The 25,072-nt window shown below is 38.0% G+C and overlaps 1 protein-coding gene across 18 annotated transcripts; it reads left to right on the plus strand.

The window, feature by feature from the left end:
• The first annotated feature begins 3,506 nt into the window (after positions 1-3,506).
• On the plus strand, positions 3,507-21,290 carry alg13 (ALG13 UDP-N-acetylglucosaminyltransferase subunit). Of its 18 annotated transcripts, none has more exons than XM_079585574.1 (26): positions 3,852-3,918; positions 4,473-4,592; positions 4,810-4,893; positions 4,999-5,049; positions 5,206-5,252; positions 6,199-6,271; positions 9,780-9,861; positions 10,005-10,167; positions 11,490-11,559; positions 11,634-11,742; positions 12,659-12,723; positions 12,905-13,005; positions 13,083-13,198; positions 13,856-13,900; positions 14,003-14,099; positions 14,425-14,538; positions 15,790-15,934; positions 16,293-16,437; positions 17,334-17,369; positions 17,472-17,530; positions 17,819-17,890; positions 17,975-18,158; positions 18,258-18,353; positions 18,433-18,473; positions 20,274-20,457; positions 20,573-21,290. In XM_079585574.1, the coding sequence occupies exons 2-26, from the start codon at positions 4,473-4,475 to the stop codon at positions 20,851-20,853; spliced, it is 2,580 nt and encodes an 859-aa protein (XP_079441700.1). In that variant the 5' UTR covers positions 3,852-3,918; the 3' UTR covers positions 20,854-21,290. The 18 variants fall into 18 exon arrangements, with proteins under 18 accessions (XP_079441709.1, XP_079441697.1, XP_079441700.1 ...); XM_079585576.1 differs by having other exon boundaries at positions 3,853-3,918; positions 14,428-14,538; XM_079585578.1 differs by having other exon boundaries at positions 3,854-3,927; positions 15,793-15,934.
• Positions 21,291-25,072: the final 3,782 nt, after the last annotated feature.

A 25,072-nucleotide genomic window follows, 5' to 3' on the forward strand; every position in this document is an offset into this window, starting at 1 on the left:
GGATCTCAGCTGGTGAACACACGATCTCATCATCAGAGAGCGGTACACAACCTGCCAATAAAGACAAGATGACATGAAAAAGTGGAAAGGAGATGCACTTTGTAATGGACAACATTGAGATATGAAAGACTACGTGTGAGCCAAGCGTTCTTCCCTGGACCAATTTACATATTTTTACAGTGCAGCTTTCTTTTTTTCCTTCTTTTTTTAAATGTGAATAGTTTATTCAAATAAAGGGGAGCTTTTAATGTCCACCTCTGACAAACGGCATTCAATAAAAGGAGCATACGCTTGTGAGGGGCGAGATGGGCCACTGCCAAATATTTTTGAAATGGCCTGTGCTGGAGCAATCTGAAGATTAAAAACATCTCTTGAATTACAATGACACATCACAAAATAAAATTAATGCAGTATTTTCATTATAAGGATTGAGTCCCGGAGTGTTTGACCATCCATTAGTTGAAGGGGGAAGGGACGACACCATGATACTACAATGATTCTGGTGTCAAAGGCCTTTTAGGCAAATATACAGCATCTCACTCCATCTCACTCCATAGTACAGAAGAAGACTACAGATACACAGAGAATCAAAACAAATTATAATGCCGAAGAACATTACTATTAATAATTATAAACCCCAAAATAAATTTACACCATATTTTTATTTATTTTTAAATCACCTGTGAGTCCAGGTCTAGTTGGTATACACTTGTCACACTATTGAACATTTTACACCATAAATAAATGGTGAGAAATTAATTAATATATTGGATACAATTATTTGTATCTGTTTTATCCTATAGGCTTTGTGAGTTGAGAAAATACAATTCGTCAAATGTCTGTCAAATTTTGACTTTTGTCTATGAGCTGTGTAAACTATTATTACAACAGAGAAAGACATTTAAACTAAAAATCAACTATATTTTAAAATTAGCTATTTTAAAAGGTAGCAAAAAACAATTTAAGAGTTAAAATAATTAATTTGTATAGACATTAATCTAGCTACTGAGGCAGGACCGTGTGACAGTAAACGCGAATTATCAGGTGATTCAGACAAATGCTTAATTTTTGTTTTGTTTTTTTTAGGTATAGAAGCATTATATTATACAGATAGATGTGACACTAAACAAAATACGTAGTATTAACCAAAAACGATGCATACTACTGATAACATTTTTTTTTACGTGACTGAGATCTCGTCTCTTATCGCGAGCTTTGGCGCCACCGTGTGGATACTCTGGAAACCTGCGCTATTTTGACTTCACGTCTTTCCTGCACAGCATCATAACAAAATACACTATAATAGCATTGACTAAATTAACCAAACCAATAAGAGAAACTATGTGATTAAAGGTTCAGGAAAATAACTCTGCTCTAAAAAAAAATTGTTCTAGACAATAAGGGTTCTTCAGCTTTTAACCATAGAAGAACCCTTTTTGGTGCTAACCTTTATACGGTTCTTAAAAAAAAAAAAACATGCTTTGAACGTGCTATATAGGACCTTAATGGTGTTATAAATAACCTTTTGAATAACGGTTAATTTTCCTTAATATTAGTTATATTGTTAATATTAGTATAATATTTTTTATTTTAATACTTTAAATTATATATTGATATATATTTTTTACCCCTCTCATAATGTCTTGTAAGCCTCTAGGGTCTTAAAAAAATAAAATTAACTGACACAACATGCTGTTGCTGTTTTTTTATATATGTGAAAGTAGCTAAAATGAGTGCTCTAACAACAGTTATTAGCTGAATGCAATAATAAAGGACAATTGACATTGAACATGAATAAATACATGAAGTAAAAACCAACTAGAAACAGAAAAAAGTTGTCATGAAGACCATGTACCAATGCAATATCTTCACAATCCTATGGTGTCTATGAAGTCCATCATTTTGGTGTTATTGTGTGGCAGTTTCTCTCTGTAGATGATGAGGTAGTGGGACAGTGTGTCTCTTCCATTTGTTTATGTAAAAATAATTATGTTTGTTTGTGAAGGCCAAAAGTAGCAAAAATTGACAGTATGGCTATGTGAACCCTTTACAATGTTATATGGAAAAAGTGACATAAAAAGTGATAGGATTGCTTTAATATTTGTTTTTATTGTTTGCATAATAATATATTTTTTTTTTTAAATCTATGGATCATAAATTTAATATGCACAGAGAAGTGAAGTATCCTAAACTGAACAGAGCTGATCACATGTATATTGGTAGTAAACCTGATAGTTTGAAATCAAAATGTATAGACATTTTTAGGAAATTCATTTTCATAATTTACCTGTTGAGAGTGTGTTGAATGACAAGTCTGTGTTGAGCTCCAGAAAAACAGTAATGAGGTGGCTTTAACGGTTAGATTTGAAAATCAAAAAGGCGGGGATAAAGAACCAAACGTTTTTCAGGACGATATGGTTCTAAATAGAACCCTATACGTGTAAAGAACCTTTAAAATGCCATTCTTTTACAAATAAAGGCGATTGATTAAATGAATAAATAAAATAGGCTTATTTTACCACAAAGGTAGGCCTATACAGTAGGCTAAGTGTCTTAAATAGGCCAAAACGTTTTTCCAAAGCATAGCCTATAGGCTACCTTTTCTTACAATATAGACCTACAGGAAAATTTCCATGTCTAACGCGATAGAATGTATTAAAGCGTGGCAATTAAGTTAACTTACAACCAGTTGAGTTAGTAAAATAGGCTAGCCTACATTGAAAGATCTTTTCTGTTTAAATTAGGCTACTTCCTGTTTTTACAGGGTGTTTCACAAGGTCCATGTTAATATCACGTTTATGTAAATAATCACGGTTGTGATATTATCACTGTAGCCAACTGCCTGGAACTGTATAGGCTATAGCTACTATTACACACACATAAAGCATTTAACTGAGTTTTATTTGTTGTTGGTGGTTTTATATCGAAAACCAACAAACAACAAATAAAATTAGCAGTAGGCCTACTATTATTATTTTTTGGTTTTCATAAACAATAAAATAAATAAATAAATAAATAGAATTATCCTAACTACGACGGCCGGACTTGGGCCTACATAAAAAAAAAAAAGTTGGTTGGTTGACTTAGGCTTGATGACATAACATTATCTACAATATGCCTATTATGTTAAAATAAAGTTATAACAAAAACGTATAAAATGATAACCCTAACATTTCAGCCTTAAACCATTTTTAAGAAAAGGGATGTCAAATTTATAAATTAGAGTTAGCCTTGAATAATTGGTCCGTATGCCTATTCATCTTATCCAAATTGTTTAGATTTTATAATGCACAAGCTTATTTTTCATTAACTGGTCAATTTACAATAGTGCGTAAAAAAACGATAAAAACAGATACATTTTCGCAATGGTCTCTGAACAAACGCGGTAGGCTGAATTAACTCTGACAGTAGATGGCGCTTATGGAAAAGCAAAAAATATGCTGTTTCCCTGGTAACGGCCGTACAATAGTTTATTATTACATTATGCATTAAACGGAGGGTAGGATGAAAATAAAACTGCATCAAAGCTTTTCTGAAGACAGTCGTTCCCTTCGAAAAAAATACATTCATATAATTAATTCGTTTACAAGTTTACATTCCCTTAGCACGTGAGAGAGTGTGCTAACTTTGCTGGACAGAATTAACGTGAGTCTTTAAAATGACGGTAATCAAATATGGTCTTAAGGATATTAAAAAATATGATTTATAAAATAACGATTTTATCATGGTTAATCAAACCGGTAACCGTATTATGAATCTAGTCCATATTTATCCTCGAGTCCATGTAAATCTAAATGTATTGAAGATTAATTGTTTGATAAACAATTAAATAAAGGCAACTCGAACTTTTTAGGGAGGGGTTGTTAGCAGGAAATTAGGCTTAGCCTACTTATTTAGTCAAAATTGTGGTCGGTTTAGGTAATTTTTGTGAGTAAGATTGCTTCAATGATTTTTGCAAATAACCTACACTGTAACCTTGTAACATTAGGCTACATACAACACCCTTGTCTGTTGACATTATAAAAATAGCTTATTTTAAGTAATTTTCATTCATTCATATTTTCTGTGTTGTATTGAATTGTATTTTAATTTAAACTGATGTAGAGCACCTACCTGTTGAATGCTGAGGGAGTATCACCAAACTCCACTAAAATGAAATAGACTGTATGCATTATAATAGTTTGGGCCTAGCGATTTGCAGACTCCAGTGTAACAATGCTATTTTAACTGTTGGCTAAAATATCTGCGATTCTGCTGTCATAGAAACCATCACTCCTGAATCTACCATCAAAGTTTTTTAAATCTAAAGTCGCGCCAAACGACAGTGATGCGCTGCAATCAGGCTTCATTTGCAGCACCTGTTTCATTCTCAAGCCGAAAGGAAACTTTCGACCTTCACTGTTTTTTCGTTTTTAGTCGGAAAGCCGTGAAGCTCTGTATATGTATTGTTTTTTATTTATGATTTCTTGAAGATGCAGAAACCCTTGAAGAAATATTTTGTAAACATGGACGAGTATCTGGCCAGCATCGGGCTCTACCGAAAAATGATGGCGAGAGACGCGTCCTGTTTGTTTCGAGCTGTTTCTGAGCAGGTAATTTCCATAAATATACCTTAAAATAAGCTCAAACTGTACATTTCTGTGTCATAGTCAAAGGTTGTGAAAGTATGAATTCTAGAAAACCGTGTTGTGCTGTAGCATAGCTGTTAAAACGAGTAGCTGAATGACATTTTTATGATTTTACCTCTTCACTTGTCCGGGTTTTTTTTAACAATCTGCTGCTGAACTGATGTTTTTATTTTGTCATAAGCTTTACTACTCCCAGAATTACCATCAAAGAATAAGAAAACAGTGTGCCAACTTCATGAGGGCAAACAGATGTAACTTTGAACCTGTGAGTGAATTCAGACTACATCAACGAAACCTTAGTACAAACTGTCATTACATTTAAACATTTCTAACATGTTGTCTTATTGTGTTAACTTACCATGTGTTTCAGTTTGTTCAAGGATCTTTTGAGAAGTATTTGGAACGCTTGGAAGACCCCACGGTTTGCGTTCAGGGTCTTTCCATCTACACAAAATATTAACATAGCATATTATGTGTTTTATTGTTGTAGTTTAATGATTGGGCAGGTGTTTACTGTGGTAAAAATAACTGACATTTGATTGTAATGGACTGTCTTGTAATATCCCAAATTTCACAGGAAACCACAGGACAAGTGGAAATAAAGGCACTGTCTTTAGTGTACAGGTATGCTTTGCATCTACTTGTTCTTAATCCAAAGCCTTTTTTTGTGAAACACTACTTATATTCTCTTTGATTAACTTTTTTTTTTTTTTTAAAGAAATGGTTCACCCAAAAAGGAAAAGGGTCATTACTCACTTTCATGTAATTTCAAACCCAGTATTGTTCTTCTGTGGAGCATAAAAGGCAAATTTCTGAAGTATATTTTGGCTGCTCTCTTTGATATGCTAAAAGGCCCCAAAATGACAAGTAGGTAATAAAAGCAGTCTATAGCCTAAGTCACGTGATAGTTTTATGTGGTGAACAGGCCAAAAATTGTTAACTGTTAATCTTCCCATCCACCAAAGATCAATGGACTACAAAAAGTACATCATTGCCTAAAGTCAGTTGCACTACAATGAATATTTTCAGTGAATAATGATTTACGTTTTGGTTTGTTCCTCACACAAAGCTACCATATGATTTTAGAAGTTGTGGAATAAAGTGCTCAAGTTGTGTGGACCGCTTTTAAGAGATGGGTATTTTGGAGCTTTACAGTCATTCACTCTGACTCTCTTTATCAGGGGTAACCAAACTCGGTCCTGCAGAGCTAAGACCTGCCTTAGCTCCAACCAGGTCCAAAACGCCTGCCTGAAAGTTTCCAGTATGCCTAGTGAGACCTTGATTAGCTGGTTCAGGTGTGTTTAATTGGGGTTGGAGCTAAACTCTGCAGGACAGTGGCCCTCCAGGACCAAGTTTGGTGACCCCTGCTCTTAATATTGAAAAGAGGATTGTCTTAAATTCACTTTTTGTGTTCCATGGAAGAAAAAACATAAAATAACTCTAAAGTAAAAATGAGGTAAACTATCCCTTGCATCTGAATTATATCTGTTTGAATCAATTCAAATGAAATTTCATTTTAAAATGTGTGATTTTTGGGCCCAAATTCTCATACGAGTGGTTTTCGGCACAGGCGGTGCTTTGTCATTTACAGGTATCCAGGTAAGCCGCCAACTGAGATTGCAGAGGAAGACAATTTGCCTAAGGTGAGGAATGTTAACTCTCTCTGTTCACATTTAGAGTTTAGTTCTAATTCCATGAACCTCCTACTTGACCATGAACCAACTGTAGTTACTGTGTCACGGAAAGCAGTATGCACTGTTAAGTTTGTGGATATTTTTCTTTCTTACTGCTATTTTAACATTTGTGAAAGATTTGATGTCATGAACCTAAGCTACAAGTTTTTCCATTGAAGCTCTCATTGTACCCGGATGGGAAGCTGGACCCCTGACTCCAGAAGTTACATAGTGACCATCCAGTGACGGATGGTTCTGTTGGAATCCAACAGCACTATTTTAGTATATCATTTTAGTATATAATGGCCTGGTTTCACAGACGGGTTAGACTAAAGCCCAATTTATACTTCTGCGTTGATTTCGTAGCTATGTCGTAGGACATAGGGCGTAGGACCTCTCCAAAAATGTAACCACGTGTCAATTCTACGTGGACGCAAGCACTGTGATTGGTCTGCTAGAACCCCTCGCTTGGGTTTCATATGCTCCCTCTGCATGTGTAATTGCGCGTCACAAGGACAACGACGCAGAAGTATAAATGAAAACCAACGCATTGCCTACAGCGTAGAGGCTCTGGCGTAGGTCCGACGCAGAAGTATAAATCAGCCTTAAGCCAGTGTTAGGTCTTAGTTCAATTAGGATATTACGTTTTTTTTTTTTATGTTAGAAAAAAACAAGAGGTCCTCGCTGCAGCCTGTAGCACGATGACGTAGCTGGATGGTCCAATACGTAGTGGACTCTGTTACGCGCATGCGCGGTGGTGTGTTTTGGTGACGGAAACAATCACACGTGCTTTGATCTTCCAAGAAGAATAAAGTTAATAAAATAAATGGTCACTTGAGTATGCAAGCTCTTTTCCGCCACAGAATAAAACATTTAAAAATATAATTGAGACTTTTTTATCTCACAATTGCGAGTTTACATTTAGCATACTGACTTTATTTCTCAGAATTGTGAGATATAAAGTCAGAATTGCGTGAAATAAAGTCTCAATTGCGTGTTATAAAGTCAGAATTGCGAGATATAAAGTCAGAATTGGGTGTTATAAAGTCAGAATTCTGACTTTTTTTCTCGCAATTCTGAATTTAAAACACATAATTGCGAGTTTATATCTCCCAATTCTGACATATTTTCGCAATTGCGAGTTATAAAGTCAAATAAATATTATTCAAAAATATTATTATTTTTTACCTCAGTAGGCTAGTTTAATATCTCACATCTCACAATTCTGACTTACACGCAATTGCGACTTTATATCATGCCATTCTGACTATCTCCCAATTGCGTATTATAAAGTCAGAATAGCGAGATATAAACATGCAATTCTGAGAAAAAAAGTCTGAATTTCAAGCTATATTTCTCGCAATTGCGAGTTTATATCTCATAATTATGACTTAATAACACGCAATTGCGACTTTATATTACGCAATTCTGACTTAATAACACACAATTGCGACTTTATATCACGCAATTCTTAGATAAAAAGTCAGAATAGTGAGATAAAAATCGCAATTACCTTTTTTATTTCTCACTCCGTGGCGAAAACATGTCTTGCAGACACTGAACAGCAAGAACCTTATGTACAGATCACTGGAAAAACGAATAGCCATTAAAGAAGGAACTCTTACCAGGCAAAATATCATTAAAGGAGAACTCCGGTCAATTTTAACATTGAGCTCAATTTTTTGTAAATTTGGAGTGCTGTCAATACAGAGAACAACGACAAAAATCGGTGTTGCCTACACCGTGTTATCCTCTTTTTAAAATTAGCATCCTATTGACTTGAATGGGGCAAGTTTTAAACCTGCTTTTATCCTCTTAACATATTTGATGTGTCATACAAGTGCCCAGCCATGTTGAGTGATTCCTTAAGAGTGAACACGAGTGAATCTGACTGCAGTAGATGTGAAAGATATTAATAAAAATGATGTTATATCAGCCAGCGCACATACCTGTATTTAGTTCCTGTTTTCGGTCGAAGTCCAAAGTAGTCGATTGTCGAGTTGAAGCGCATAGGTTTAGTTACTATGATCACGCGCGTGAACTCGACAATCGACTACTTTGGACTTCGACCGAAAACAGGAACTAAATACAGGTCTGTGCGCTGGCTGATATAACATCATTTTTATTAATATCTTTCACATCTACTGCAGTCAGATTCACTCGTGTTCACTCTTAAGGAATCACTCAACATGGCTGGGCACTTGTAATGACACATCAAGGATGTTAAGAGGCTAAAAGCAGGTTTAAAACTTGCCCCATTCAAGTCAATAGGGTGCTAATTTTAAAAAGAGGATAACACGGTGTAGGCAACACCGATTTTTGTCGTTGTTCTCTGTATTGACAGCACTCCAAATTTACTAAAAATTGAGCTTAATGTTAAAATTGACCGGAGTTCTCCTTTAAGCACTTTTTTTTTGACATCTGACAAGATTTATTTTCTTGATGCTGTTATTATTTTTGCATTTTCCCTTGGATGTGTACTGGTATTGTAAGATGTTTACAGACCTTATTGTATTGTACCTTTAAAATTACAGAGACAATTAGATTATTGACTCATTTTTGCTTCCACTCAACAGCAAATATGACCTGAATAAAATAAAATGGCTAATAATAACAACCCCGCAATATCCCCGCAACATTTAATTATGACAGGTTTATACTGGGTTGATAATGAAAATTAAAAAGGCTTTATTTTAAAATGTTCTATATACACGCATTTAAAAAAAATACTTGCAGTGAGGACATGCTATTAATCTATCAAATGTATGTTCAAAATCATGTGATTGAAATGTTGTAAAATTAACTATTTTGTAGAGAGAAACTCGGATAACTTAGCATCCCATTTATGTAATTACTTATTCATCAACAATTACTTACTATTAAACTGTACTACTACTACTACACGGGTTAGATTAGAACATCATCTCAATACAATATTGAGCAAACATGTCACCTTTACCAGCGCAGGTGAATTATAACCATAGATATAGTACGATTATAACCCAGAGATCGTTACTGCGCATGCGTCACCAAAACACACCTCCATCCACTACGTATTGGACCATCCAACTACGTCATCGTGCTACAGGCTGCAGCGAGGGGTGTCTCGAAAAAAACATTACTGGTGTGCATCTTGAGACAAAACAATGACAGTGACTTATTTTAAGATGTATCAGTGCAAGTTGCTTTCAGTTAAAACGGCTGAAACATGCATTGTAGTCTGGGTCTAGCTTAAGCCTTGTCTGTGAAACTGGGGGACTATGCATCACTGGGTGGGATGTTTGAGGCTGAGATCAAATTTTGGTGGGCAGCATTCACGCAGATTCTTTTCTGCTTCCATCCACCAGTTGGTCTTCCTTTGAAATGTGAAGGGACATTTTTATTTTATTTTATTGCTTTGTTGATAAAGTACTGCGTAATTTCTGCAGCATTAATTTAGGTTCCCAGCACATTTATCATCTTGAATTCCACCCCACAGATTTTGCTGTGTTGCTCAAACAATGGCCACTATGACATTGTTTACCCCAAGAACTATCCAATGGATGCTGCACTGTGTCAGGGTGAGTTGGCAGTTAATCAAGACAAGATTTATTGTATGACACATCATGAACAATCACAAATGGTGAACATTTTGTTCTGGATTGGGTTGTAATTTTACCACAGTAGTGGAATGTTGTATGTGGCATTTACATTTTTTTTTCAGCCTTGTTGTATGAACTGTTATACTCTCGTGTTATGGGAGTTGAGGAAGAAGAGCTGCAGGTGGCACTGGAGGGATTCAAAGGAGGGGGACGACGATACAGAAACAGCCAGTCTATGTGCAGTGAGGACGCTGGCTACGACACCCCAGAAGACCGGCCTCAGAGGTCTTCTCTTGTTTCCTGACTCTTTCGTAGCACACTTTAAGGCGTCTCCTGTCTTCCTTCATCTTTCTCTCTGTCTGTGTTCAAAATCACCCCCTATACCCGATTTAGTGCACTATTTGAGGGAACAGCCAAACCATAGTGGATTATATCGAGTGCACTCATTTAATCCAATAATGCACCGCAATAAAAAGTGTACAACAGTCTGGTGAGACGCAGGAATTCATTCAGTGTGACTCTCAGTGCATTATGGGTAGAGAATACCTGCGTCTCACCAGACGATGGTCCCGCAGCGAAATCGTCCATCCATCTATTTTCAAACCGCTGCTCCAATATGGCTACAGCGTAATATATTACAGATATAAATTTCTTTTAAATTAATTATTAAATTGTTTAATTAATGTTTATGCATAGTTTCCATGACTAAATCTTTTAATTTCTACTAGAGCTTGAGCTGCAGTTTGTTTTAAATGATTATTAAAGCAGGGCTTTGCAGTTTGGGGAATTTCTTGCTTTTTGCTCGCAGGTTTCTCTATAGAGCTCCCCCTACAGCTTCAGAATAAATATTTGACAACACTGGCAAAAAACTTGTTGGCGACTCTCAGATACCAGAGGCTAGTAGATCAAAGCAGATGGGACATTCTTTAAAACGTCGTCTTCATTCGGGTTCGAACAGCGTAAGGGAGCGCAATGACATAATTTTAGCAGATTTTTTTGCCGTAATGCAATTCGTTACATCGCGAGACCTGATAACACGCAATACTTCCTGACGCTGCGGCCAAAGTTGCAAGGGTGGTTTTTCCGCTCACAGGCGATAGGGGGGTGCGAGATGACCACCATTCAACCCCAAAAAAAGTAATATAACCATTCCAATGACTCCGAAGCTGTTCAGTTAAGGTAAAAAAACCCTGCATAGGTCACCTTTAAATGGCAGGCACAAACTATGCAAAAGCTGCAACCCTTCTGGTGCACTTGGTGTCTGAATTCGCTCTCTCATTTTCGTCCACTCCCTCAAGTGTCCTAATGTAGAGTATAGGGGGTGATTTTGAAAACAGCCTCTCTTTTTCTTGCTGATTATCTCACAAATACGAAGTGGTTTCATTATGGGAAAATGTTGACCGCTTGCATGCCTTGCAAGTATAGATTATAAAGAAATGGTACACTCAAAAATGTTTATTCTGTAATTAATCCACATGATGTTCAGAAACACAAGGAGATGTTTAGTAGAATGTTCAAAGTAAAAAAAGAAATAAAAAAAAAAGTGTATTTTTATAGTTGGAAAAATGGCAGTTTATGTACTTTGCATGACTTTTGACTTGTTTCAGAGAAGAATGGGAGTCGAGTGGTCACTGCCGCTCAGAAGACAAATCCAGAGCTGGGGCTGAGGACCAGAAGGTGGCTAAGACCATAATTTAAAAGATTAAGATGTTAAACTTTCATCAGTATTTGACATACACTCTTTGCTCCAGGCCACAGAAGGTTCAGGAAAACTGGTTCTGCCGTACAAGGTACTAAAGGCCTTGGAGCCAGAGCTGTACCGCAACGTAGAGTTTGACGTGTGGCAAGACAGCCGCAAAGGTCGGTTTGGTTTACTTCAGTTACATTTTAAGAGCATTAATGACTCTTACACTAAATTAATACTGATTCACATGTTAAACCATTCAATAGAAAGCACTGCTGATGTAAAAAAAAATATATATATATGTTTTACTGAATGTAACTCTTTTTTTTCTTGGTGGGGGATGGATTGTGCTAAATGGGGTTCATGAAAATGTAAATTACCAGAATGACTTTACCGGTAAATGTAAAGACATTTTTGTTAAAAAAATTGTTTAAAAATAAATTAGTGTTTTTTCTTTTAAAAAGATGAGACCGGCATAATAGTATCCAACTGCTGAGCAATGCTGATGAATGGAAAAGAAATCTGGGTCGCGACACGTTGAAAGCTGCGAGACGTTGTGCAATGGTCAAAGATGATCATCTTGCGCATATTTAAATGGCATAACTATTAAAAAGCTTACTGTAAATAGCGCTGAATAATCGTGTCATCTCTAAAAAGAACTTTGTTTGGCCCAGAGCAGACTTTTTACGTCAGCACGTTTTGAATTTGTACGTGGTCATACCGGTAATCTTCATTCCGCATTCACACAGAGCACATTACTGGTAATATTACAACTTCCCTTACTGGTAATTTGCTGGAACCGATTTACTGGTATTTTTTAAAAGGTCCTGTAACACATGATCTCTTAACAGTAATTTACCAGTAAAGACTGTATGTTTGAAAGGGGCTGATGTTTTATGATTCACCCCAAATATCCTTGAGAATATGACCACATGCAAATTAATTTATGTATAATTTATGAGCAGAAGAGGTGGTTTGACTGAGCTAATTGATGCCATCTCTAACATGTATATCTTCCCTTTTTTTTTTTCTTTTTTTTTTAAATATGCGCAGTTTTATTGTGATGTGCTTTGTGATAATCCTGTGTTATAGAGCTACAGAAGACCGATTACATGGTGTTTGCTGGCAGACAGTACTTTTTAGGAGATAAGTGTCAGGTGGGACAACTTTAATCAGGTTTAAGTGTTAACATTATTGCAAATTGGAGTACCATTTTTCTTTTGTCACACCTCATTTGATAAATCAAACCCCTGTTATGTATTTTTCAATAATTAATTTCCCCACAACCCCCATCATACTGTTTTTTTTTTTTGTTTTTTTTTTTTCTCTCTCTCCCAGGTCCGCTTGGATCCAAAAGGGAAGTACTACAATGCTTTCATTCAGGAAGTAGGGAGTCACACCACTGCAGTGACCGTGTTCATTGAGGAGCTTGCAGAAAAGTAAGATATGTTCACCTGTGCTTTTTCACAGGCAAATGTCCCTGAGAATCTCTAAATATCTTCTTTAACTCCTCTAGACACCTGGTTTCCTTGAGTAATCTGAAGCCAGTGAACCCTGTGCCAGCCTGGAACATCACACCAAGCAGAAAGGGAAACTCCTACAACCATCCAGAGCAGTACACTGGAGAACTAGGTCTGCCTCTTTCCAACCTAATTTGTGTTGGGATGTACACTCCTTGAGTTTTATCATTAAGTTGATTTCTTATTTTGAGTATATGCCTTTGTATAGGTCTATTACTGAGTTACCAGAAGGCCACATGAACAGATCATGCCAAGTTACATACCGGTATACAGTAGTCAACATTTGAAGTGGATCAAAACCTTTCATCAAAGTTATACATTAATTTTGAACAACACTTGTTCTTGTCTTAGGACAACTTTGATTAACTTTTTTGATCCACTTCAAATGTTGACTACTGTATTTATATAGTGTTTTTCACAATCTACATTTTCAAAGCAGCTTTACTGAAAATTGTGGTAGTTTATAATATCTTAATGTCTTCATGACTTATTAGGGCTGTGCGTTAATGGGATACATTTAGCAACAATTCAAGCAGTTGAGATCATATCGCTGGGCAATAAGTTTACATTTAAGCAGTTGCTATACAGTACACACACCGATTAACGCAAGTATACTGTATGTATCCGGGGAAGGTTGGAAGTAATTATAGTACTTATTGTTGCATATTTTGTTGTTAATTCGTTATCGGGTGATTTTGAGAATTATGAGATTTTGTTCAATTTATGATTTGGTGTAGTGATCAGGCTGTGAATTTTTTTTTTTTTTCAGACCCCGAACTGCGCGGACGCCGAAGGTTCTTCAAGAAACCTCGTGGTAAGGAGATGTTGATGGCAGTATCTTTCAGTCGTCCTCAGCCTGGCTTACCTCCCCGTCTGCAGCCTGGGCCAGGAAACATTCATCATGTCCGTTCTCCAGGGGTGCACGGTCCTGCTCCACCTCCTCCAGGCCTGGCCTATGAACACTACCGACCCCATCCTTCGCCTAGACCGCCACGTGGGTACGGACCACCCAGGTTAGACACTATTCTTTAAGGTTATTTTGTTTATTGTTGTATCTTCTAACCAAGTCCTGTTCCTGGAGATCTACCTGGGGTTCTGATCCAACCCTGATCAGACACACCTGTCTGTAATGATCAAGTTGTTCTAAAAAAATCTTAATTGGCTGGTTCAGTTGTTTGATCAGGACTGGAGCTGAACTTTGCAGGAAGATAGATCTCCAAGAATAGGATTGGACACCCCTGTTTTAACCATACATGTTTATAAGTCATACCCTTACTCATTGAATGAATCTGTTTTGTTTTTTTTGTGGTTCTTTTGCCACACATCTGTTTTTGTCAGAAGTTCGGGCCGATTCCTGAACAGACACCATCTTATTGGACCAGACATGGCCTATTATCCCAGTCCTAGCAAGCGATGCTACCAGAGTTTTGATAACTACTCTTTCAGGTCACGGTAGGAAAGCGTTCACCTTAACAGTGTTATAAATGAGACAAACAACAGTTTCTCTTCAATATAATCTATCAATCTATTGTGTAACTGCATGGATATTTAGTTCTTCTGTTTTTTCTTCAGTTTTCTAAAAAATGGGTTAAGAAAATTAGGATGTTTACACATGCATTTCCTGTTAAAATAGGAATTTGGAAACACATTTTTTAACTTTTTTTGTTTACCTCGCAACCTGACAACCACATTTGACAGCTTGTTGCATAGAAAACAGCAATGAAGACATTTTCAAAATTATTTACTTCATTGCTTTTCCGAGAAATCAATTGATTTAAAAAGGAAAAAGCTGGAAGTATAAATGATTGCCTAATCTAGCAGAGTTTAGCTCTGCAGGAAAGTGGCCCTCCAGGAGCAGGATTGGACACCCCTGGCATAATCGAATGCTGGTTCTCAAAACTTAGGCAGCTGTTGCCTGACTTGTTACCCAATAAACCAATGACTTCTCAGGCAGCATTTGCGTTCTTAAAGGGATAGTTCACTTTAAAATGAAAATTCTGTCATCATATACTCACCCTCAAGTTGTTTCAAACCTGTATGAATTTCTTTCTTCTGCTGAACACAAAGGAAGATATTTTGAAAAATGTCAGTAACAAAACAGTTACCAGGTCTCATTGACTTCCATAGTATTTTCTTTTCCTACTATGGAAGTCAATGGGACCTGGTAACTGTTTTGTTACTGACATTTTTCAAAATATCTTCCTTTGTGTTCAGCAGAAGAAAGAAATTCATACAGGTTTGAAACAACTTGAGGGTGAGTATATGATGACAGAATTTTCATTTTAAAGTGAACTATGCCTTGAAAATTGTATTTGATGAAGGGATCTCAGGGATGTGACACAATCTTCCTACCTTCAGATTCTGCCTGTGGAGGCAGCATTTTTCAGGTTCCGGAGACAGGCGAAGAAATTTGTTTTATTGGACAAATTTGTATATGTGAAAGATGCATTAATATTTTTTGTCCATTGTCACGAAAGGAGAGATTAAGTTTTAAATGCAATCAGACCTAACTTTTTTTTTTTTTTTTTTACTTGATTGAACAGACTCAATTTGTCATTTTTGTTTTTGTAAAATTGTCTGTTAACTCGATAGCATAAGTTTCAATATTGCAAGATATTTCAGTTTTGTCTGTTGTTGTTTTTTGCTCCGAAAACATCTTTAATTCAACTGCTAGCAAAGTGAGTTAAAATTGTGTATGTATAGAAGGAGTCGAAGGCAGATGCACTCTCTGAATAAAGAGTGTCTGAGTTGTGTTCCTGAGCCAGGAGAGGACAACCAAGACATGGAGGGAAGTATCACCTTCTATGAGATTGAGGAGACTGATGAGAGTGCCTTCTCCCCAATACCGGTGAGACACCGTTCTACTTTAGTAACAGTTGGGATTTTAAGACCATTCACACCTATAACGATAACCATGTTAGTGTCCATACCAGTGCACCATAACATTGTTTATTGTAAGTGCACTTTGCTGCTTTAAATGCTTGAGCTTTTTAAAGTTGAGTGATTGGCTGTTAAAGCTTTTATCATTCATCAGCTAGAAAAGGAATCCAATTATTTAGTTCCTCTGCCATTTATTGTTATAGTTGTGGTGTGGATTTCACTATTCTTGTAGAATAATAATGATTATAGTTATTGTATAACTGTAAAGTTATATTGGTGTGAATGGGCCTTGATACTAAGATCAGTCTCTTTGTGTGTATCTGAAGGGTCAAGCAGTGTCCAACCCCATGGTTCCAGGGACCACTACTTACTGGGTGCCAAGAGTTCCCAGTCCAATCCCTCCTTCAGGCAAACAGACCATGACATCATCAGAGGAGGACCCTGATGAGAGGAGTACTGCTGGAGACCAAGGTACAGCCAAACCTTGCTAGTGTAGAGTCACTGGATATGAATGTGGTTTGGTTCTGAATACCCCATGGCTCTGTTAAAACTCACTGACAACTAGCCACATGGTCACATTTTTTTTTCATCACCTTGTCTCCTTTGGAGTTTAGGGTACATTCAAAATAAGAGTGTAGGGAGGCGGAGTGAGTTTGTTACACTGTCTTTTTATGATATCCCAAAAACTTCTACAGTGGTGAGTTAACTTTTTCAGGTGCAGAGTTAGTGTCTCGCTTTCGCTCCGACATCAGATTTTGTGCGACAGTAGTAGCTACACGCTGCTCTTTCATATGATGGGTGGCAACCAGTGTTAAGGTGTCATACCGCCACCTAATAGATTGTAGTGTCAGTCAGTAGATGCTTTTTTTCTTTCTTTTTTTAAACAATATATTTAAGCTATCCTCAATGACAAAATATGACTTAGAAAATAGTGCCTTATTCAACAGAAAATCACAAAATGCAAAACAATGCTGGTGCATTTTACTTATCATTTATCTAATCTATGGCTGTCACTAATGATTATTTTGTAATTGGTAAATTATTTTGCTGCCTCAAAGTCCATGAATAAAAATGCTCTCATATATGGGATATACTCGTCAGATTAGATCCCCTAAATCTAAACTCATGCCTGCATTTGATGTTGTCACATGCATTTGGTACACACTGTTGGTAGTGATTTTTACATTTTAACCCATCAATAATTCAGCTGAAGATTCTTTACGACTGAAGCTTACTTTTGTAAGTTACACACACAAGTTTTTACTGGCTACAGTTTGAAACAGCCTTTGCCTTGAAATTATGTCTATGATGCCCATATGTTGTGTAATGATGAATGGTGGTTTATTTGAACGGTTTGTCTTGACTAGGTGAATACTCTGAGGAGTACATCTACTCTGCTGCAGGTTAGTTCATTAACGACTTAAATGCTAGAAACATTTCAGCATTATGCTCTTGTCATTATATCCTGTCCTTTGATATTAAAACATCATGTTTCTGTATTGCAGAGGCAGGATATCAGAATCCATCAGTGTATGCAGCAGCAGCAGAGTCTACCACCAATCTGGTACAGTCTTCTAGACTTCATTTGTCAAAGATGTCCACCAAAATGCTAATACTGTGGCTGACATGAGTTCCAATGAATGGGACAACATGGGAGTAGATGTGCTCTGACAGCTCTGCACAATCTCACCTAAACAAACCTGTATTATTCCCTTCATTTGAGAATATAGAAAATGGGACTATCATTAGATTGTTTCTGTGCAAAAAAAATTTGCTCTCTTATAATTCTTAAAATTGGAGTTTTAATGTGAGATTATATGCTGATCAGATTGAGTTTTAATGTGTCTTGCAGACCATTCAAGAAGGAAGTTCTCGTGCCGGGTCGCCACAAGAGGGAGTCGCCACCTACAGTTACTCACAACAGGCATGCATTGTTCATGATTTTCATAAAATTGTTACACAGTTGTGTTCATCCTCTTTGGGTGGGACATGTTCTGAATCTTTTCAGGTGGTTGTGAAGTCATCTGTCCTCTCCTCTTCTCAACAAATCAACTCTGCCCCGGCTGCAATTTTCACTTCAAACTCTTCCTCTTCATCCACTGGGAGCTCCCAGACTCCCCCAAACCCTCTGCAGCCCAACAGCATCCTGAACCAGGGACAGCCGCCACCCCAGAATGTTCTGGGCAGGCCTGGTATACTTCTCTGAGTTTCTTTATTTTATAACAGAGGAAAAAAGTTAGAAAATGTTAGCCAAGATGATGAATCAAGACACTCTTCCTCTGTATTTCCAGCAGTTCCGTGGTTTGTGAATGAGATGGGAGAGCCAGTCGCCTTGGCACCTCCTCCACCCTACTCGTATGACCCCAATGGCAGTGACCTTCCAAGAGGTCAGAGGGAACCACCTCCTTGTTGAATTATATCCTGCATATTTTTTTTTAACCTTTTTTTTTTACCTTTTCTCCCTAGATTGCAAAGTGCTTCAGTACTACTACAATTTGGGGGTACAGGTGAGTGTTTTTTGTTTTTGTGGATCGCCACATAGTTCACTCTAGAGAACTATATGTAATGTCCCGCACTAAGAAATGAGGCAAGGTTTATGTACGTTATGCTTAAAGTGAAAACCACATGGCATATTCTGGCTTTTATAAAACAAAAGCAGCATGATAAAAGGCTAACTATGAAAATCAACCATTTAGTAACTATTAAATAGTTAATGTAACTTTCTTCTGTGGAACACAAAAGAAAAACATCTCTGGTTACATATGTAACCTGTTTCCCTGAGAAGGGAAAGAGATACAGTGTCATGACGTTGACTCAGTGAACTCTGCGTGAGCCGGTGTCTAAACTTGCCAATCTGATTGGCCCAAAGTATGGAAGTCACAACACAACGTAGTGCATCACCAAGTCCATCAATGGAGGTTTGAAGACGCCGTGGCATGGCAATGAGATGAAACGTCTCGTTCCCCTCTCAGGGAACCAGGTTACATGCGTGAGACAGTTTAGTTACAAAACACTGTAACTAAAACTATTAAAATTAATTGAAAGCTGATATTTTAAAGGTTGCTTTGAATAGTTTTGGCAAGTTGAAACACAATTTTAACTGGAAATTAATTGGCTAAAACGGAAAGAAAAATGTATTAAACCTAAATAGTAATATATATAAAAAAGAAACTAATAAAAACAAAAATCAGATCTCAGTTACAAAAAGTTAAACGAGATTTTTATATTTTGAATTGCCTTTATTTTAATTTTATATTAGTTCTTTGTCCCCCTTGGTGTGGTTCGTTTGGGCAGGTGTGAATGCCATGGTGGCAGTGGCTCAGTGGTTCATGTAGGTTGTCTACAAACCGAAAGGTTGGTGGTTCAATCCCCGGTTCCACCTGACCAAGTGTCGAGGTGTCCATGAGCAAGACACCTAACCCCAGCTGCTCCCGACGAGCTGGATGGCGCCTTGCATGGCTGACACCGCCGTCGGTGTATGAATGGGTGAATGAGAGGCAAAATGTAAAGCGCTTTGGTGGCCATTGGGTCTGTGAAAGCGCTATATAAATGCAGTCCATTTACCAAAAGCGGACCAAGCAAGCGTACCGAGACCTCCTCGGAGAGCTTTCAAACGAACTCTGGAGCGGTTCGTTTGCGGTGAGAACGTGATCCGCCCCCGAACAGACCCAACTGCCAAATAACTGTGCATTTTTGGACTAAACCAGCTGCCGTAGTCAGCTGCGCTGTGCATTATGTCAATGTTTAGCAACATTAATGCACACGTTGCCTCCTCCTGAAGAGACTCGCTGCGTGCATTGCATAAAACATTATTTTCAAGCCGCATTCTCCCTTCATTCTCAAATGTTATTGTTTGCCTAAAGTGGTGTAGACAAACTAATTTAATAAACTATGACCAGGGATACAATCAGCCCACAAAGTTGTTTCTCCATAGTAAAAAGAGGCGTGTTGTCTGTTGGATTTTCCTCCGCTTTGTTTACTTCTGGGAGTTCTGTTGGATTTTCCCCGCACGTTAATTCTGACAATCGAAGTGCAGTTATAAAAATACGTTCAAGACCCACCTGGCCAACGAGTGATGTGGAATTTCACATGACTGCATTTTGGTTCGTTTCATAAACTGATTCGGACCAGAGCAATCATTGTGGTGTGAAAAGGAACCAAAAAGTATAATTTTTCTCCCTTGGTCCGGACCAAATGAACTGAACTACAGATGTGAAAGCACCCTAAAATTACACTGGTCAGCAGGAACTGCATAATGTGACTTGTACTTTAAATGTGACAAACCAGTGTTTTTGTATTTCCTCCAGTGGTATCAGCAGAGTTATTGGCACTCTATGGTGCAAATGCAGCAGGTGTATCAGCAGCCGCCTGCAGACGCTCAGTTCCAGCCGTACTCGAGCGCCATTCCTACCGCTGACCACACAGTTCCCCAGACCTACCCTGATCCTGTCCGCACGTGCCCCCATCCTCAAGGAGACGTGCCCAACAACGGTCAGCGTCCCTCTATCGTTACCACCACAAACCTCCACACTCTCTGCCTTGAGCTTGTCAAACAGTCTACTCTATTCTCCACTGTACACTCACACCCATGCCCTCCTCTCCTCAGGCACCTCTCTGGCTATGGAAAACCCTCCCACGGTGGTCCCCGGCACGGTGTTCTACCCCCTGGTGCAGGAGCAGTGCGGCCAGCCGCCCATTCACCCCAGCTATGAGCCCTACGTGCCTGTGCTTTCCACTACATATCACTACCTCACGCCCTGGACTCACGGTGCTGGCCCGCATCCCCGCGTCCACCATGCCACATACTGCCCCTCTTCCTCTCACTCCCCCGTCAACTACATCACCCAGAGCCACCCCACCCATATGCCACACTCACAGTTTGTCTAATAATCGTTTACCAGCAGAAATGTTCTCGCTTATGTTGTTCAGTTGTTAGTTCTGTATTGTTTTCACAGACGATTGGTTATTCAGGGATCCTGCAGTGTTACTCGGTACATGAATAGAAAGGCAGGACAGAGTAGATGTGCTTTTACCACCCTGTACGTTCTCTCCCAAATTAACATCATTTCACCGATTTAATAAGCATATATTGGATTCCCCCATTCAATTATTTGTGGATTTTAAAAAGTGACTTGATTCTAAATGTAATTAGAATTCACTTCTCATTTGTTTTTACAAATGTTTGCACGCTTCCAGAATGTAGTCGTTTAGCAACACACCAGGAGTTCAATCCTTAGGAAACCATTGTCTGTTTTTTCTATGTAAAAAAAAAAAAAAAAAAAAATCACTTATTGTAGCTGCACAAATAAAAAAGATACTAAATCAAGTTGTTTCCAAATCCATTTTAAGGTTACAAGCTGAACTGAAAATATGTATGTATGCACACACTGCTGCACTACTGTACACTATATACTATTTTATTTTGAATTAAATCAATATTTTTTATTTTTGATGCATTAAATTGATCAGAAATTACAGACTTTTACATTGTTAGATAAAAATCTATTTCAAATTAATGCTTTTTTCTGCATATTAGAGTGGAGCTGCGAGACATCGAGTACCGTGAGAGCGATTAGAGGGCAGGAATATCTCACTGTACTTTGATGTCATAGGTTTGTGCAGCGCCACATCAAGTCGAACACCACTATCGATCTCTGAAGGATCATGTCACTGAAGGCAAAGCTGAATTTTCAGCATCATATACTCCAGTCTTCAGAGGAATAAATTACACTTTAAATTATATTAAAATTGAAAAGTTATTTTAAATTGCAAAAATATTTCATAATTACTTTTTTTACTGTATTGATCAAACTAATGCAGGTTTGGTGAGCATAAGAAACTTTCAAAAAAATTGAAACGTACTGTCCCCAAACTTTACAATGGCTGTGTTACAGTTGTGCTTAAAAGTTTCCATACACCTTTGAGAATCAGCAAAATGTTCATTATTTTAACAAAATAATATAATCAAATATTTGTATTATATATTTAAAAATATTAAATATTATTTTATTGAATGCAGTCCTAAAATAAGTCTCTTATGTCCCCAAAGTCTGTATGTGAAGTTTTAGCTCAAAATACCCCACAGATATTTGTATACAGCATGTTAAAATTGTCACTTTTTGAGGGTGAGTAAAAACGCACCGTTTTTGTGTCTGTCCCTTTAAATGCAAATGAGCAGCTGCTCCTGGCACAGGGGGCGGAGCTACAACAGCTTGTGTCCTTTTACCTCACACATACCCCTTTTCCACCAACAAGAACCAGGTGCTGGTTCAGAGCTAGAGCTAGAGCCGGTTCGGAGTTGGTTCTACTGACGGTTCTTCTAAGAACCGGTTTGCCTTTCCACAGGCTAGAGAGCCAAAACAGAGCCAGATCTTACGTCACTGTGTATACATCTCATGTTGCCCAGCAACGCTAGCGCGGCAGCGCCAAACAAAAACACACCAGGCTTGTTCGAGATGGTTCGGCTTCTCGCAGACCGATCGCCGCGTGACATTAAAGCACTGCTAAAGCGATCAAAAGCACAAGGAGTCGTATGCTCTCCAAACACTCCCGGAGCTCTGATCGGTCCGCGCCGCTCCGATGCATCTCGAACAAGCCATCAACAATAACGGACGTTGCAATACTATGGATCCTCATGGGATTGCAAAAATACATCGGAATCCAACGCGTTCGTGCAGCTCGCCGTAACTTACATAGACGGATATTATAATCGAGCTGCTATTAGCTCGACTAGCTGCTATTTAAAAATGGCGGTCACAAGTTTCTATTCGTCTTGTTGGTCACGGTAACCCCGCCCCCAGCCCCTGACGCAAGCGGTTCTTACTTGGCTCCGTTCTAGACCCTGCAATGATTTGGTGCTACTTAAGAACCAGTTTTACTGGTTCGGAGCTGGTGCTTTGGCGGTGGAAAAACAAAGAACCGATTTGAAACTAGGCTCTGGCTCCGAACCAGCACCAGCTCTGCCTTGGTGGAAAAGGGGTAACAGAGCCATATAGAGAGAGTGAATGGAGTTGTTGCAACTCTCTCTCTATATGGCTCTGACCTCACACAGACATGCACTGAAATTTGCTATGTTTATGTTCAAACCGAAGTCAGACAATGATGGAGAGACTCGAAGAATGCCAACATGTAGAATGCAACAGGACATTTCTGAATGGTTAGTTGATGTAGATAACTACACATAAGCAAATCAGTTCTAGTCATTGATTAGCATATTCTGTCATGATAATCTTTAAATCGTGTTTCTGGGGGTGGTGTTTATGTAAATTTTAGGGTTGGTGATGTCACTAACCCGGGAGGAATGTCGTGTATTCCCTATACCAGCCGTTTGTTGTAGTCCTTAAAGATTTCTTAAGCAAATATCTTCCTTTGCTTTGAGCGTTGTAACTTTGCAGATGTTGTTTGTGCTCAAACAACAACATTACACACTAATTAAAGTTAGAAAAGGGAAATCATAATCAACCACCCCTTTAAGAGCCGAGTGGTGAAAGCTTTTGAACAAGATGATGTCCCAATTTCTTATTTTTAAATAATTATTTTTTCATTTAGTACTGCTCTTCGTAAACAACAGAAGATGCTTGCATGTTTCCCGGAAGACAAATTAAGTACGATTTACTTTGATCTTCAAATAAATAAATAAATCGCCCCCAGCTCTTAATGCATTGTTTCTTTTTCTGGAGCATTCACCTCTTCAGTTCTACATAAAAAAATAAGCATTTTGTATGATCTCTTGTTTTGTTAAAATTAACATTTTGAAAAACACAAAGGAAAAACTTCTGTTATAGCAGTGGGGTAAAGTATTTGAGTAAATGTTATTAGTAGAACTACTTAGTAACCAAAAAGATACTCAAGCACAGTAACAAAGGTATTAGCAACTTTTTACTCTCTATTTGACTACATTTTTGAACTAGCATGTCCTCTTTACTAATACATTTGTGATGGGTGATTCTGTTACTACATGGCAACTCATTTTTTCTGCAGCAGTATATTTCTGCTACAAAAATGATATCGCCGATCTACTGGTCAATGAAGGTGTTATATCTTGTGCATTTTCCCCTTACTCACCCACACCTTTCAACGTGGCTCCTTTACATGAATGCGAATGCATTAGCAGGTAGTTATGAATTTGCAGACGTTTTGTATATGATATGAGGTCGTGAACTGCAACCAGTAAAGAAACAGCAAATACAGTGCAGGTCGGCTTTGACTTGACATTATTTTATTTATCCGTCATATTGAAGAGATTTTTGAAGGATATTGATTAACTGACACTTGTGTTTAAAGACGTTTTGATTTTGAGGTGTTCAGTTTTATTTTGATTTTAGAAAATAATCGTGATTGCTCTCCTCACAATACAGCTTGTTTTTTACTAGCATGTCTCTCAGGTGAGGACTAGTGCATCTTTTAGCCTACATGTATGAGTAAAATACTTCAGTATACTGTTAAAAACAAATACTCTAAGGCCAGGTTTCACAGACAGGGCTTGGATTAAACCAGGATTAGGCCTTAGTTTATTTAGGACATTAAAGTTTAGCTTTTAAAAACGTGCCTTAGAAAAACAATAACATTACTGGTGTGCATCTTGAGACAACTATATTTTAAAGGAATGCTGACTTTTTTGGACTTTAGCTCATTCACCGTATCCCCCAGAGTTAGATAAGTCCATACATACCCTTTTCATCTCCGTGCGTCTGACGCAACCACCGCTAGCCTAGCTTAGCACAAAGACTGGAGGTAAACGGTTCCAGCTAGCATACTGCTCCCAATAAGAGACAAAATAACACCAACATTTTACTATTTACATGTTGTGATTTGCATAGTCACAGCGTGTACACATAACAAGGTCACATGAGAGACAGCCATCTTCTAACCGTATACATACTGGGAACTATATTCTCAGAAGGCGAAGCACTGCTACTTGGGCGGAGTGATTAGCGCAACACTGAGCGAACTCTCTGCTCCTCACCACGGGGCTTCTCAGGCGCTGCGAGCAAATCACTCCACAGAAGTAGCAGTGCTTCCCCTTCTGAGAATATAGTTCCCAGTATGTATACGGTTAGAAGATGGCTGTGAATAAGCGTATACAGTGAATAAGCTAAAGTCCCAA

The sequence above is a fragment of the Phoxinus phoxinus genome, assembly GCF_949152265.1.
Source record: "Phoxinus phoxinus genome assembly, chromosome: 17".
Taxonomy (NCBI): Eukaryota; Metazoa; Chordata; class Actinopteri; order Cypriniformes; family Leuciscidae; genus Phoxinus; species Phoxinus phoxinus.

What these genes read in the sequence shown, in the direction of transcription:
- alg13 (XM_079585571.1), top strand. Translation starts at nt 4,473, where the DNA reads ATGCAGAAACCCTTGAAGAAATATTTTGTAAACATGGACGAGTATCTG. An exon ending in TTCGAGCTGTTTCTGAGCAG is followed by an intron (nt 4,593 to 4,809) that starts GTAATTTCCATA and finishes TTTTGTCATAAG; the next exon opens with CTTTACTACTCCCAGAATTA. An exon ending in TTTTAGGAGATAAGTGTCAG is followed by an intron (nt 12,724 to 12,904) that starts GTGGGACAACTT and finishes TCTCTCTCCCAG; the next exon opens with GTCCGCTTGGATCCAAAAGG.